Genomic DNA, 15489 nt, shown 5'->3' with positions numbered 1-15489 from the left:
CTCCTTCTCTCCCTCCTCTGGGCCTGAAATCAGGTCTGTTTTGCTCTGTATCTTTTGGACTCTGAAAAAAGCTATGTCACAAAGCTCGTGACTCAGCCTTTAAACAACATGCGTCACGAGGCTTGCAGGCAAAGGAACAGCCCAGAGCAAACAGGGTGCGGTCAGAAGCCAGGCCTGGTCACCTGAGAAAGACCGTCAGCTTCGAGTTCTTCTGGAAACTTCTGACATTTAGGGAGGTAAAAAACCTTATGAAGAGCCTGAATTTTCTGTTCCTTTAAAGTCTCTTTCCAGAAATTTAGAAATAACCTTCACAAGTATCTGTATTGGAAGTCACTCAGGTCTCTGGCTAACCTGAAAAATGACACTTTATTTTTATTATTCATTTTAATTTCCCAGTAATAAATTCATTCTCTGAAGAATGCTAACAATGACAGAGGTTAAAATCGGCTTTGAACCCTGTCAGAGCTTTTCCATAAATACATAGGTTACCAAAGGAAATAGTTTTGTTTTGATTCACATTTTAAGTATAATGTTTAAATAATATGATGTTCGTAATTTCAAACAGGAATGTAGTCTTTTCCTAATGGCAGGCCAGTATTTAGTCAGCTTTTGCATATATACACATTTTTTGAAGGCTTTAAAAGTGAAAATTAAAAACATCCTCCTCTCATTTGTAGAAATAAGGAATATTTCTATAAAGTCCAGCAAGAACAGTGGCTGGGGAAATTGAGGGCGTAAGAGAGGTTTTTCCTGTAAACTTCAAAAAAGTTCTTTTAAGTTTTCATCATGTTCACATATTTGAAAACACTTAAAAAATATGCTGAAGAAACAATGTATAGAGATCACAAACTAGATTGTCACAAAAATGGAAGGGATCTGGCTGCTCTTTTTCTCTTTCATCGAAATGTAGTTTGCCTGTAGAACTAAATTTCATACTTGGGATATTAATTATCTTCCCCCAGGAATATACAGACCTTAGATTCAATTAGTGCCTTTTTATTTTTCACTTTTACTTAATTATTTATTTTATTACTTTTATTTTTTTTAGTGCCTTTAAAAAAATCTCAGGCTTAATTGGTTTGATTTCTGATTTCTGAGCTCAGCTAAATGCCAGCAGAATTGAAATCCTGATGCCTCCCTGTTTCTAGCCAAGCATAAAACAGGAAGGCTGAAGAACAATCTGGAAAGTTCTGTCAGCTTTCAGGTCCAGCGCGGACTTTTACACAGTTGTGTGGAATTTCCGTCTTTCAAGATTCAATGCAGACCTGCCAGAGACATTTCTTCCTTGGAAACTTATTTTTGCTCCTGCGGGTCCCGCCCGGCTGAGGTGGGCCCTGGGTCTCGGCCGGAGGCTGAGATTTGTCGAATCATTCGTCCTGTCCGGCTGCCCGCCCGGTGGGGGATGGGCCGGGCCCCCGGGGAGCCCTCACGACGGGCTGGGGGTGACCCGAGAGTTCGGGGAAACAGACACACTATCGTTATCTTAAAAGAGACCCAGAATTAAGACCCCCTCGCTTTCGCGGGTGGGGGGAGAGGAGCGGGGCGGGGTGCGCGCGAGGGGAGCGCCGGCCTGCGTCAGGCACTCGGCCCGACCCCGGCCCGCCCAGGGCGGGACCGCGAACGACGGGGCCCGTCGGGGCTGCGGGGAGGGGGCGTGGGGGCCGGGCTGCGGAGACAGCCCGCTCCGGACGCCCGTGGACTCCGCGCCGGGTTTTCCCACCTCCCGCGCCACCCCGCCCCCTCCCGCAAGTCCCGCGCAGGCCACGTCAGCGTACGCAGCGCTCAACGAGCTCGCTGATCCCTCCGCGCAGCCGTTCAGGTCGGCCACCCGGAGCCCACCAGATTCAGCCCCAAAGCCCAGTCTTCATAGGATAGCATTTTGTGAGTCGGATTAGATGATTCTGGGGGACCGCTTTTCTCTTCAGAGGGCAGGAAGTGCTGCGAAAAGTAGTCCCTTCTCGGCTTTTCTGCGGAGGGATCTACCGGCGCTGCATTACCGATGACTATATAAGGTAGCGCCGGGTGTGGCGCAGGCAGTTCCGTCAGGCCCGGGAGATTAGCTGCGTTTCTTCTGTCTTCGCTGCGTCCACCGCCGCTTGGTGAGGAGGGGTCTGGGCTGGATGGGTCTTGGCGGGGGGTGGGGGGGCGGGAGGTCGACTTCCCCGCCGCGGGCGGAGGGACAGCCGAGGCTTTGAGTCGCCAGGGCGCCTCAAGCAGGGCGGCCCTGAGGGGGAGGAACGCAGCAAAATGGCGGTCGTCCCGAGTTTCTCCGTGGCAGAAGCCGGACGATGAAGCGGGCTCTGAGGTGGGAGAGCGACTGTAGCGGGTCAAGGGGAGGACACGCGGGAGGCCCGGAAGGCCTCAGCGGCGGCGGGGCTCAGCTTTTTGTTGGACGGTGTTGGGCAGTGTGTGGGGGAGTCTAATGTTTCGTCAGTTGACAGGCGCGAGAACTCGGCTTCCTGTCCCGGTGAAGGAACATTAACTGCCAGTGCCACTGAGGCATGCGGCATCCGCTCTGGGGGGAGGGACCTGCTCCCCGTAGCGGTTACAAGACGTCACCCCCTTATGTGGGCTCATAATCGAGGGTGGGGCCACCTGCCGCTGTGTATGTAGGGAGATTTTTTCACAGTCGCGGGACACAGGGTTTGGGCCAGGGTAGACGCTGCTGTGTTGACAGGGGAAAGACATCCAGTGAGGGGGGGGGATAAGTGAGACCCGCGAATTTACTTGGCTCAGGTTTCCGTGCTTTTCTCTCAAGTGTTTGAAACTTTGCTTGCTTTTGAGCTTTTTTGTCAAACCTGTCAGGTTATTTTAGGCAAGTTAGTTCCTTGGCTAGTACAAAGTGATACTTCAGTTTTTAGCACTTACAGTGTATTAGTCTGTGACTTACCTGCTGAACTCTGGGGGTTTTTTGTGTGTTGTCTTTTTGTTCTAACAGACAATGCAGATCTTCGTGAAGACCTTGACGGGTAAGACCATCACCCTGGAGGTGGAGCCCAGTGACACCATCGAGAATGTCAAGGGGAAGATCCAAGAAAAAGAGGGCATCCCCCCAGACCAGCAGAGGTTGATCTTTGCTGGGAAACAGCTAGAAGATGGGCGCACCCTGTCTGACTACAACATCCAGAAGGAGTCCACCCTGCACCTGGTCCTGCGTCTCAGAGGGGGCATGCAGATCTTCGTGAAGACCTTGACGGGTAAGACCATCACCCTGGAGGTGGAGCCCAGTGACACCATCGAGAACGTCAAGGCGAAGATCCAAGACAAGGAGGGCATCCCCCCAGACCAGCAGAGGTTGATCTTTGCCGGGAAACAGCTGGAAGATGGGCGCACCCTGTCTGACTACAACATCCAGAAAGAGTCCACCCTGCACCTGGTCCTGCGTCTCAGAGGGGGCATGCAGATCTTCGTGAAGACCTTGACGGGTAAGACCATCACCCTGGAGGTGGAGCCCAGTGACACCATCGAGAACGTCAAGGCGAAGATCCAAGACAAGGAGGGCATCCCCCCAGACCAGCAGAGGTTGATCTTTGCCGGGAAACAGCTGGAAGATGGGCGCACCCTGTCTGACTACAACATCCAGAAGGAGTCCACCCTGCACCTGGTCCTGCGTCTCAGAGGGGGCATGCAGATCTTCGTGAAGACCTTGACGGGTAAGACCATCACCCTGGAGGTGGAGCCCAGTGACACCATCGAGAACGTCAAGGCGAAGATCCAAGACAAGGAGGGCATCCCCCCAGACCAGCAGAGGTTGATCTTTGCCGGGAAACAGCTGGAAGATGGGCGCACCCTGTCTGACTACAACATCCAGAAAGAGTCCACCCTGCACCTGGTCCTGCGTCTCAGAGGGGGCATGCAGATCTTCGTGAAGACCTTGACGGGTAAGACCATCACCCTGGAGGTGGAGCCCAGTGACACCATCGAGAACGTCAAGGCGAAGATCCAAGACAAGGAGGGCATCCCCCCAGACCAGCAGAGGTTGATCTTTGCCGGGAAACAGCTGGAAGATGGGCGCACCCTGTCTGACTACAACATCCAGAAAGAGTCCACCCTGCACCTGGTCCTGCGTCTCAGAGGGGGCATGCAGATCTTCGTGAAGACCTTGACGGGTAAGACCATCACCCTGGAGGTGGAGCCCAGTGACACCATCGAGAACGTCAAGGCGAAGATCCAAGACAAGGAGGGCATCCCCCCAGACCAGCAGAGGTTGATCTTTGCCGGGAAACAGCTGGAAGATGGGCGCACCCTGTCTGACTACAACATCCAGAAGGAGTCCACCCTGCACCTGGTCCTGCGTCTCAGAGGGGGCATGCAGATCTTCGTGAAGACCTTGACGGGTAAGACCATCACCCTGGAGGTGGAGCCCAGTGACACCATCGAGAACGTCAAGGCGAAGATCCAAGACAAGGAGGGCATCCCCCCAGACCAGCAGAGGTTGATCTTTGCTGGGAAACAGCTGGAAGATGGGCGCACCCTGTCTGACTACAACATCCAGAAAGAGTCCACCCTGCACCTGGTCCTGCGCTTAAGGGGAGGTGTCTAAGTTCTCCCATTTAAGCTTTTGGCAAATTTCATTGCACTTTTCTTTCAATAAAGTTGTTGCATTCCCAAATATTGTGATTTATTTATTTAATAACTGTTTAAGGAAGGTTGTTCCCCATTAGGGTGGGATGTGAGGAGTCAGGTCTTTGATCTACCAGATCAACTAGGAGGTAAGAAATACCAATAAAAGGTGGCATTAATATATAGAACTGTATGTATGAGTATGAAAGCTAGATAAATTTGGAGGTTGCCATTAGGTTTCTCCACATACACATATGTAGATATACTTTTAAACCATTGACTTTAAAAATACTGAGTTTGGATTTGGTACCCGGGAGTGGGAGAGTTTCTGGAATGCCAGCAGGGAGGAAGTATTAGCGGGTGGGAGTGGTTGGAAGGGAACCTGCTGAAGATAGCTTCAGTATCATATAGCTCTGTTTAAATTCACGTGGAGTTGAATTTTGTCATTCAAATGAAAGTTGTCACTTGACCAGATTCCTTTTTAAAAAGGGTGACTTTAATTTTTATTAAGTGCCTCATTAGGCATTATGCTATAAAGTTTACAAATTTAGTTTTTGCTTAAGAGAATTCAAGCAATTGTCATAATTGTTGCTGAAATGTCAGGATTCCTTAATTTCATGTGCTTATAGACGGGTTTGTACAATTAGTGGGTGAAGCTTTTGGTCTTTTACAGTAGTGACATTTACCCAATCAGGTGCTATCGTTAAGTATCATAGTCATAACTAGAGGCAAAGGTAGAAGTTGTGAGGAAGCTGGTTTAATACACGGACTTAGCACTGGTTGGTAGGCACCCCTGAAATCAGAGGCCCATGGAAAAATGAAACAAGGGGTGGTTTTCTGACAAGAACCTCACTCCCTCTGACTTCTACCCTCACCCTCCTACTTTAGGGTATCCATATACAACTTGTATGTAGAGGAAATTGTGTGTTACTAACAGTTCTAAAATAGCTAAAGTCAACAGTTTTAAGTCCTAGCTTTAGGAATCAAAACTAGAAAATGCCATTTGAGAAATCCATAAATCTTAGGCAAGTCCATTAGTTATGGTGGTTTCTAACTTTGTTGACACGAGTACATGGATTTCCAGGACTCACCCACGCGAATCAACATTGATCGAGGAGCAACGTTACAAGAATCGCTAGAACTACACCAGCAACTAACCACGTCCAGTCACTATGTGAGTAGTTTTTAAGTAAGTTTGGTGCTCATTAAAAATGAGTGGTCACAGCATAGGGGGAAAAACCTCAATAGCATATTGAAAATGACCACTTAGGTGATGGGTGTAGCTCAGTGGCAGAGCTCATGCTTAGTGTGCATGAGGACCCAGGTTCAATCTCTAGTACCTTTATTAAAAATAAAAGGAAAAGATTTTTAAAAAGGGAGAAAAATGGCCACTATGCTGGACATGCTTTGCAAGGTTCCTAGGTCAGTGGTAATAATTTAAAAGTCTTCAAATGTGAGAGGTTCAGTAGCTGGTTAACACTTGAGAACATGAGTCCAGCTCATCTCATTGCTACAGCCCAGCGTGCCCTAAGAAACAGGGCCTGTGTCTGCTGCACAGTCAGAAGAATCTTGGCATTGGAGCCTTAGAGCATCAGTCTGATAAAGCTGTGTGGGTGTTGTGGTGGGCATGCTCAATGGAGAACTCACAGAAAAATACTTGGCTCCTTCCTGTCAAGTTTAATGAAAGGAATGCTAATTACAGGTGTAAGTACTAGAAAAGTTTTGAAAATTTATAGATGGGTACAAACACATTAAAATCAAGGACGTAGAAAGTGAAAGCTCCTTACAAGCTTAGTACCAGGAAAAAGTATTTTTGCCTCTTACTGTGTCTAATTACAGTGTATACATACATTGTGTTTTATAAAGTCAGTCCACTAAATTCCCAAGTAATTAACCATATGTCCTTCCCAGTGATTCCCCCCCCCCCCCCGGCTGGGGTAGGTAATTAGGTTTATTTTTCAGAGGAGGTACTCGGGACCCAGGACCTCATGCATGCTAAGCATGCACTCTGCTGCTTGAACTATATCCTCCCCCTTCCTAGTGATTTTAAAGTTTGGTATTTTGGATTTCCCTCCTATGTAGTAAATATGTATGTGTATGTTTGTGTGTGTGTATGTGTATATATATAGGACATTTCACAAACAAATAGGACAATTCACAACATAGTCTTTTCAGCTTTTTTTTTTAAACTAGGTAATTAGGGACATCTTTCCATACCAGCATATCAAGATCTCCATCATCCTTTTTATTTCATACTCTAGCTAACATTCCATTGTATAGGTGCTCTATGACTTATTTAACCTGTCCACCAGTATTTGTTTCTAGGGTTTTGCTGTTAACAATGCTGTAAAGCACATCCTTATAGACATATCTTTCATATACTAATATTTTGAAAGAGTATGAAAATACAAAATTTCTATTTAATAAGGCACTTGGGGATAATTAAAAGTAATCAGCCTTAAAATGTTTTTATAATAATGATTACTGTATTTGTTATTGTCTCATATTTTCGTATCAAATTTTTTGAGTAGCTAATTCATGTGTTTCAGACATATAAAAACAGTGTATAATGAAAAGCCCTCCGTTTTGTCATCCCATCTGCTTCTCCACATCCCCTAGAACATTTTCAGAGTTCTATGCATATACAAGCAACTATTAATTATTAATTCCCCTTTATACAAAAGGTAGCATGCTGGTTTGCAGTCTGTCCTTTACCATGCTTTTTCACTTTATGTGTTTTATAGTTTTGACAGAGTTGTAATATCCTTTCCTTTTGTATAAAGAAAAAATACCTTTTATGTAATTTTCTCAAGAATAAATAAAACCATCAGAGCAACGCAATCCCTAGTGGACATTTACAGCACCCTCCATCCAGCATACAAGCATGTCAGGAACAATAGTGATATAGTGATGTGTGAGAAGTGTTTCTACCAACAAGGGGTTCTGAGTCTAGGTAAAGAACAGAGATGCTATACTTGTTCAGTTTCATTGACCAATTGGTAAATCTTAAAGCACCTCAAAATTTGCTTTCACATATGAGTTAATACTATGTAAGGATTCACTTATATAGATGTGACTGTGTGAATCTTGAATAAATCAGAAGAAAAGTGTGTGGCTCATATTTAGTTAAAGTAAACTAGAAAGTAACTTTATGTTTTATCTGAAAACAACAAAATCCTCGTCAAGTTATAAATATGGTCCTCATAGAGGAATGTTTAGAGATTGGCAAGTGCCTTTTAATTCGAGGATGTCAGCACTAGTGTGCAGTGCTTATCTCTGCCAGAAGAGGGAGCTACTGGGACAGGCCGGCTTAGTCATGAAGCCTGCAGCGCTCCCAAGCGTCTGTGGTTTACCAGGCAATTCGCTTTTACCTTTATTTCTTACCGAGGGATGTTTACTCAACAGTGAAAGTTATTTACGGTTCCCCGAGATGCCTTTTACTTTATCCTTTTCCTGAGAGTTCTGAAGCCACCTCCTTCTGCGTCCCAGCTGGAATGGCTTCAGAGCATCTAATGTAGCTATTGTTGAACGTAGACTCTCTCTTTCTTACATTATCTTATCAGCTCTAACCTTTTAAAATGCTCTTCTCCCTGCTTCTCTTTTATCTGCTGGCCACTTTCTTTTTTCCCATATGCTCCCTGCCATTTTCTGCCTCCTTCTTTGATTCCAGCTGCTTCCTCTTTCTAAAACACCACGACTTCCACCTGAAACAAATCAAATCCCAGCCAATGTCAAGACCTAACTCTGAGATCTCACAAAGCCTTCCTTGGCAGCCCCAAATGGAAATTATCTCTCTTCTCTGAAATTTCATAGCTCTTTCTAATTTTTATATGAGAGCTCTCTATTCAAGTGATAGCTCTGTTCCTTCATTTGAGAACAAACAACAATTACCCATGGCAGCAGAGGCGATCAGATTGAACAGGAGAGGTTTGGGATCCTACTTGTGATCGAACAGTTAGGAGAGGCTTTCTGGGAAGAGACTGTTTAAGTGAGACTCGGAAGAGGAGAAGAGGCAGAAAATAGTGCGGAAGCCCTGTTGCTGGCAAAGTGTTTGGAAGATTTGAGAACCAGAAGGGAGACAAACAGAGCTAAAGTGCAAGCGAGCTCGTGGGGAGACGGGGCTGGAGGGCTCACAATACATACTCTGGTCGGAAGCGGGCCCAGGCATCACTACTGAAAAAAAAAGAAAATTCTAGTGAATTCTAAAGTTCAGCCAGGTTTGGGAGCCACTGTTTCAAAGTGTTGCTATCATTGAATGGGGGAAGTGGTCTCTAACCAGACAAGGAAGAGTGAGTTCAAATATATTAAAAAAAAAAAAATAGTAAGTTAACCAGTTTCTATTTGCGATCTTATTTTTGGCAAACGTAGGCATCCGTTTAATCAAAGCGTTATTGAACCCCTATTGTCTCAGGATGCTCCCCGTAACAGAAAGCTCAACCAATTGGCCTAAACCGTGGAGGAATACGTTATCTTTGCAACAAGACACTCAGAACTGGGGCTCTGACCTCCTCTCTGTGGTCTTTTTTTCCCTCAAATGCCCTGAGGTTTCCTCAGCAAGTTGGCTGAGCCGTTCCAGACACCTCACTGCAGACCCGACGATGCCCAGAGGAAGACGAGGTGACATCTCTTTCCTGTGGCTCTTACCAGGAGCAAGGAAACCTTTCCCAGAGGCCTCCGCGACAGACTGGCCGTCTTCGGTCAGCACTGGGTGACCTGCTCGTTCATTCTGTTGCTGTTGAAACTGTAGGATCTGTTTGTTTTCCAGTTCTTAATACCCTCTTCCCTCTGGTGGATAGAACACAAGTTTTGCCAGGAAACAAAGATCAGCGCATACTTGTTTCTTTGACAGCCCACATGGCGAAAGTCCTGCACCGGGCGAGGTCGCCGCTAGGAAGGCCGCTTCCCCCCAGTTCCCCTTCTCTGGTATTTCTGGGGGTTTCTGAGGGACCCCTACTCTTTCCACGAACCTGTGCAAATAGTCGGCCTACTGCCCTGGGGCGGTCTGCCAGTGACCTCTTGCCGCGCTGTTCACGGCTTCTCTGGGCTGCTGTTTGACTTCCCTGTGCTGTCCCAGAAACCCAGCTCTTTCCTCAGTGCAGCCAGGGCTATACTTTTTTTTTTTTTTAAAGTCAGACGTAGAAGTAATAAAAGGAAACTGCAAAGTGGAGCAGCCACAGCTGTATGCTCCACGGGTGACCTCCCCCCCGGGGCCTCCCTTCTCGGCGGGCCTGGCGCGCGGCGGGCCCCCCGGAGCGCGCTCACCGCGGCTCAGCGGGTGCCGGCAAAGCGGGGGCACCGGTCAGTCCATCCATTTCCCAACCAAGACCCAGAGAAAAGCTATTTCCATCGGGGGAGGCACATCGCACAGCACTGCTTGCAACCTTCCCTTCGGACATTTTATGATAAAAATTTCCAAACCTACCGAAAGGTTGGAAGAATAACACGATAGTCTAAGAAAACCTCCCCCTGGATTCAATCGTTACATTTCGCCGTATTGACTTTATCTATCTAGCTGAATTGTTTGAAAGTAAATTGCAATCATATTTATATCCCTAAATACTGTTTTTTCCCCACTTGTCCCTCCCAAGAGGGACATTCCCTTATGTAATCATACTATTATCATCTAATAAAAAAAATCACAGTATTATCTACAATCTAGTCTACATTCAGATTCTTGAATCATCCCAAGAATGTCAGTGCAGCTGATTTATTTTTTGAGCCAGGATCCAGTAAAGGTTCATGTTTTGCATTCGTTATTATATCGCCTTCATTTCTCTCTTTTTTTCCCTGTTTGGTTGTCAAATGATCCTTTATTTATTTACTTAAATGAGCCTTTATTGAAACATTTTCCCTTCTAGTTCTTAACTAGCTGGGAATTCCACAGTGACCACTGTTGATGTCATCTCTGATGTCATGATGGTGTGGCCATCAACACTGCAGCTCACGGACCGGACCGTCCCCAGGGTCTCTTAACAGTTCTAGAGGATTCTCTGACTAACGACTGGTGCTGCACCTATCGGACAGTGTTGGCAGTCCCATCAGAGGGCACTCCCACCGTGCGTTCTGCCTCTCCACAGTACCTTGATGAGCAGAGCAGAGGCGGAAAGTACCACCTCGTTCTGAGCCTGTTTGTTCTGAATGGTCAACTTCACTGTCATCCTCAGACCCTTCCAGTCCCCGGTTGCCTTGGTGATGTCAGACCCAGGGAGCTGACCTCAGGGGTCAGGACAGACGGGGCACCAAACTCCCCAGCAGTGTACCTCGGGCGCAAGACTGAGAAAGTGTGGTTAGGTGGCCGTGCCTCCTTCAGGTCCCAACTTAACCCTTCCTTCCACGACCACCCTTTTAAACCAGCGCACGAGCCCCCAGTTAGTGGCGCGCTCATCCCGTGACCCACCCTCTTCCTAGGTCTTTCCGGGCACTTCTCAGCAGCTGGGGTTTTCTCACTGGTCGGGTATGTGCCTGCTGTTCGCTCCCCCACCCATGAGGATGCTGCTAACCAGCATGCGCTCAGGCCTCACAACGCACAGGGCTCACTTTAATAGGGAACTTCTTAGCAACTCTGCAACCAAGGCACGGTGAGCGTTCAGATTTTAAGAATGTGGAAACTGAGGCACAGAGAGATACAGTGAGGGCACCGGGCAATCTGGCTCCAGCTCCATGCTGTTTGTTTTTTTTTCATGTTATATATTTGTATTGATTTTTTTTTGTATTTTGTTATACAGTTTTTATTTTTATTTGGTGGGCGAGGTAATCAGTTTTACTTATTTATTTATTTTAGAGGCGGTGCTGGGGATTGAACCTAGGACCTCATGCATGTTAAGCATGTGCTCTACCACCAAGCTATACCCTCCCCGCCTTACAGTTTTTAAAAAGTTACTTTCCATTTAGAGTTATTACAAAATATTGCCTATATTCCCTGTTTTGTACAATACATCCTTGAGTCTATCTTACAGCCAGCAGTTTGTCCCTCCCGCTCCCCCGCCCCCATGCTGCCCCTCCCTCCCCCACTGGTCACCACCAGTTTGTTCTATCTGTGAACCTGCTTATTTTTTGTTATATTCACCAGCTTATTATATTTTCTAGATTCCACATAGAAGTGATATTGTACAGTATTTCTCTTTTCTCTGACTTATTTCACTTAGCACAATGCCAAGTCCTTTCATGTTGCTGCAAATGGCAAATTTTTACTCTTTTTTTATTCCATGGTATGTCTACACCACATCTTCTTTATCCATACGTCTGTCGGTGGGCACTGAGCTTGCTTCCTTATCTTGGCAATTGTAAGGAAGGCTGCTGTGAACGTTAGGTGCGTGTATCTTTTCGAATCAGTGTTTCTGTTTTTTTCGGATTTACACCCAGGAGTGGCATTGCCCAGCTCCATGCTCTTAACTGCTTTGCCCTCAGATCCCCGCTAATGCACCACGAAGACCGCGGCTTTTTCTGTTTTACCGCTCTGACCACAGCTCTTGGCACTTAGGACCCAAAACATCTGCATCAGGCACCAGTTCCAACAAGCAGCATTTTACCTCCTTGCTGGGCTGAGTGGTGAAGCACTTCCAGCAGACCCAGGGCCTCAGGGATGGTCTGCTGGATTGCATGTTCGGGAGTCTCAGGGATAACTCATTGGTATGGAAAAAAGGAAAGACAAGGCCGAGTTGTCACAGGTTCGACTCCAAGAAGCTATTTAAATTTAAATTAATTAAAATTAAATGAAATGTGTTCGTCAGTTGCACCAGCCACATGTCAAGTGCGAAGCAGAAAGATCTGACTGGGGCTAATACCCCGGACAAGGCAGACACAGACCATTTCTACCATCGAAGAAAGTTCGGTTGGACGGTGCTGGTGGGATGAGCCAGATGTGGTTAAGCAATCCCCTGCTGGTGGGTAGTCCCATTGCTTCCAGTATTTTGCTGTGATAATCGGTGCAACACAGACTCTTCTTATGCATAGATCTTTGCCCGTGTGTGCGTGCATATCTGATAGATATGCTCGATTCTCAAGGGAATTTGCCGGATCAAAGGGCACATGCATTTTAAATCTGGACAGACTTTGCCGAGTCCCCCTCCAAAGAGGTTATACAAATTTACACTCTGCCGACAATAGTCAACAACTCCTGTTACCCCACACCCTGGCCAGCACGGGGGCTCCTCGCACTTTGATCTTGGCTTGTCTGCTGGGTGAATAACGGTCTCTCAGAATAGCTTTAATTTAAACATTATTTTCACTTTCCCATAACACAGTTGGGACCTCTTTCAGGACTCCACTGACAACATCGTTTTCAAGAAGAAAAACATTTCTCCAAGTCCTTTGTATCGTGGTTGGGGACTTTGTCCCCCAGGACAGCGTCTACTGTTTATCCTGGTTACCTCACCCTTCGCTGGGGTTGAACTGTGGCTGCTAATTATTAGCCACGGTGGAGGCAGAGGGAAAGGCACAATTGGATACGGAATGCCCAAAGCTGCGACAAACCGTTAAAGGACCTGGGTGCCACTTAAAAAAAAAAATTATATACACAGATGGTGAAAAGACAACTTTGATTTGTGTAGATCTAATTACAATAATGAAAGAATTTATACAAGAAACATATGATGTTTTTCACAGGAGACTCTGTTATCAGATACAGCTTGTCCGTCTGACTGAACAGGTAAAGGGCTGTCCCTTGGTCCTCATCCTCATGAGAGATTGACTGATTTGCTCTTAGAATCCAAGATTTCTGCAGCAGCAGATGCACAGGACTGTTGACTTTTAAACTGTATAACATTTAAAAATAGTTATGGTACATGCATGCTCGTAGCAGCACTATTCCAGTAGCCAAAATGTGGAAACAATCCAGACGTCTGTCCACAGATGAATGGGAAAGCAACATATGGCCCGTCCATACATCAGGATACTATCCGGCTGTAGAAAGGAGGGGAATTTTGACACATGCTGCAACATGGGTGTATCTCAAAGACTTTACGCTAAATGAGATTAGCCAGTCATACAATGCCAGTTATGTGAGGTCCTTAGAGCAATCAAATTCATAGAGACAGAAAGCAGAATGGGGGTTGCCAGGGGCCGGCGGAGGGGGAATGGGGAGTTGCTGCCTAAGTGGCACAGAGTTTCAGTTGGGAAGATGAAAACATTCTGGAGAAGGACGGTGGGGATGGTGGCACAGCACTGTGAGTGTACTTAACGCCACTGAACTGTACGCTTGGAAGATGGTTAAAATGGTAAAAAAAAAAAATACATATATATATATATATATACATATATATGTGTGTATATATGTGTGTGTGTATATATATATATACACACACACATGATGGTAGGACATGGAAAACTGTTTAGGAAATAGGTGGAGAAACAGAAAAGAGTCATGGAGGCTCCCATTTGGGAAGAGGTTTGAGTGTTGCCTGGAAGATGAACTGTCCGTGATCAGCTCAGCGTCTAGGCTTCTCCCAGATGCTCAAGCAGACGATGGAGCACCGGGGATGAAAGAAGGTCCTGGGGAAGTTTTACAACCTCAGTGGAGAGTCCATAACAGAAGCCGTATCTGCTAGCTTTACAAGGGACAGAATGAGGCACCCCAGTTCTCTCCAAGGCCACCCCCAAACTTCAGCCGCCACAAGGGGGCGTGGTGAGGCGGCTTAGCACCACAGGACAGGTGTGAGCAATGAGGGCTTTCTTTCCCTTCCTTCCCTTCTCCCGGTCCCTCCTTCATTCCTGTTTCCTCCTCTATTCCTTTTTTTTTTTTTTCTTTTTTTTAGGGAGGAGTCATTAAGTTTACTTATTTATTTATTTTTAGAGGAGGTACTGGGGATTGAACCCAGGGACCTTGTGCATGCTAAGCATGCATTCTTGAGCGATACCCTTCCCCTCCTTTTTTTTTTCTTAAATGAACTTTATTTTTTAGAGCAGTTTCAGGTTCACAGCAGAACTGAGGGGAAGGTACACAGATTTCCCGTGTACGCCCTGTCCCCACCCACGCTCAGCCTCCCACATCGGCATCCCCACTAGAGTGGTAGCCTTCTGTTTTAATGATTTCGGTAAAAATCGTGTTACATGAAAGTCACCGTTTCTGCCATTTAAAGTGTACCATTCAGTGGCATTTAGTACATTCACAGTGTTGTGCAACCGTCACCACTGTCCATCTCCCTCCATGGAAACCTTGTCCCCATTAATGGGTCACTCCCCAACCCCCACTTCCCTCTCAGTGCCTGGCAACTGCCAGTCCGCTTTCCGTCTCTGCACATTTGTCTGTTCTGGACATTGCACATTCATGGAATCATACAGTACGTGGCCTTTTGTATCTGACTTACTTCACTCAGCATCACATCTTCAAGGTTCATCCACGTCACAGCATCTACAGAACTTCATTCCTTTTTAGGCCTGAACTCTATTCCATTGAATGGATGGGCCACAGTTTATTTCCCCGTTCATTTGTTGATGGACATTTCAGTTGCTTCCCTAATGGTGCATTTTATATTATGTGTGTTTTTGCTCTTGTGAATAGTGTTGTTGTGAGCATGGATGTGTCAGTATTCATTTGAACGCCCATTTTCATTCCTCGTGAGCATACATCCAGGGGTGGGGCTGCAGGGTGATGCGTAACTCTATGTTTAACTTGCCAAGGAACCACCAGACTTCCTCCACCTTCATTTTTTTTGAGTTGCACAGTCTTTATTTTCTTCTTCTGAAAAATTTGTAAATATTGGGATACAATTGATCTACAATGTTGTGTTACTTTCTGGTGTATAGCCTACTGATTCAGATATATATATGTATGTATTCTTTTTCATTATAGGCCATTACAAGGTATTGAATATATTCCCTGTGCTCTGCAGTAGGACCTTGCTGTTTACCTGTTTTGCATATGGTAGTTAGTGTCTACAAATCCCGAACTCCCCATCGATCCCTCCCTTCCTCTCCCCGTAACCATAA

At 46.1% G+C, this 15489-nt stretch overlaps 1 protein-coding gene across 1 annotated transcript; it reads left to right on the top strand.

The window, feature by feature from the left end:
- Positions 1-1944: 1944 nt before the first annotated feature.
- On the top strand, positions 1945-4612 carry UBC (ubiquitin C). Its single transcript, XM_031442494.2, has 2 exons — positions 1945-2099; positions 2939-4612. The coding sequence occupies exon 2, from the start codon at positions 2942-2944 to the stop codon at positions 4541-4543; it is 1602 nt and encodes a 533-aa protein (XP_031298354.2). The 5' UTR covers positions 1945-2099; positions 2939-2941; the 3' UTR covers positions 4544-4612.
- The last annotated feature ends 10877 nt before the right edge of the window (positions 4613-15489 follow it).

Source organism: Camelus dromedarius, chromosome 31, assembly GCF_036321535.1.
Source record: "Camelus dromedarius isolate mCamDro1 chromosome 31, mCamDro1.pat, whole genome shotgun sequence".
NCBI lineage: Eukaryota > Metazoa > Chordata > Mammalia > Artiodactyla > Camelidae > Camelus > Camelus dromedarius.
The sequence above is the reverse complement of the archived record's forward strand: the minus strand, read 5'-3'. Positions and strand labels throughout refer to the sequence as shown.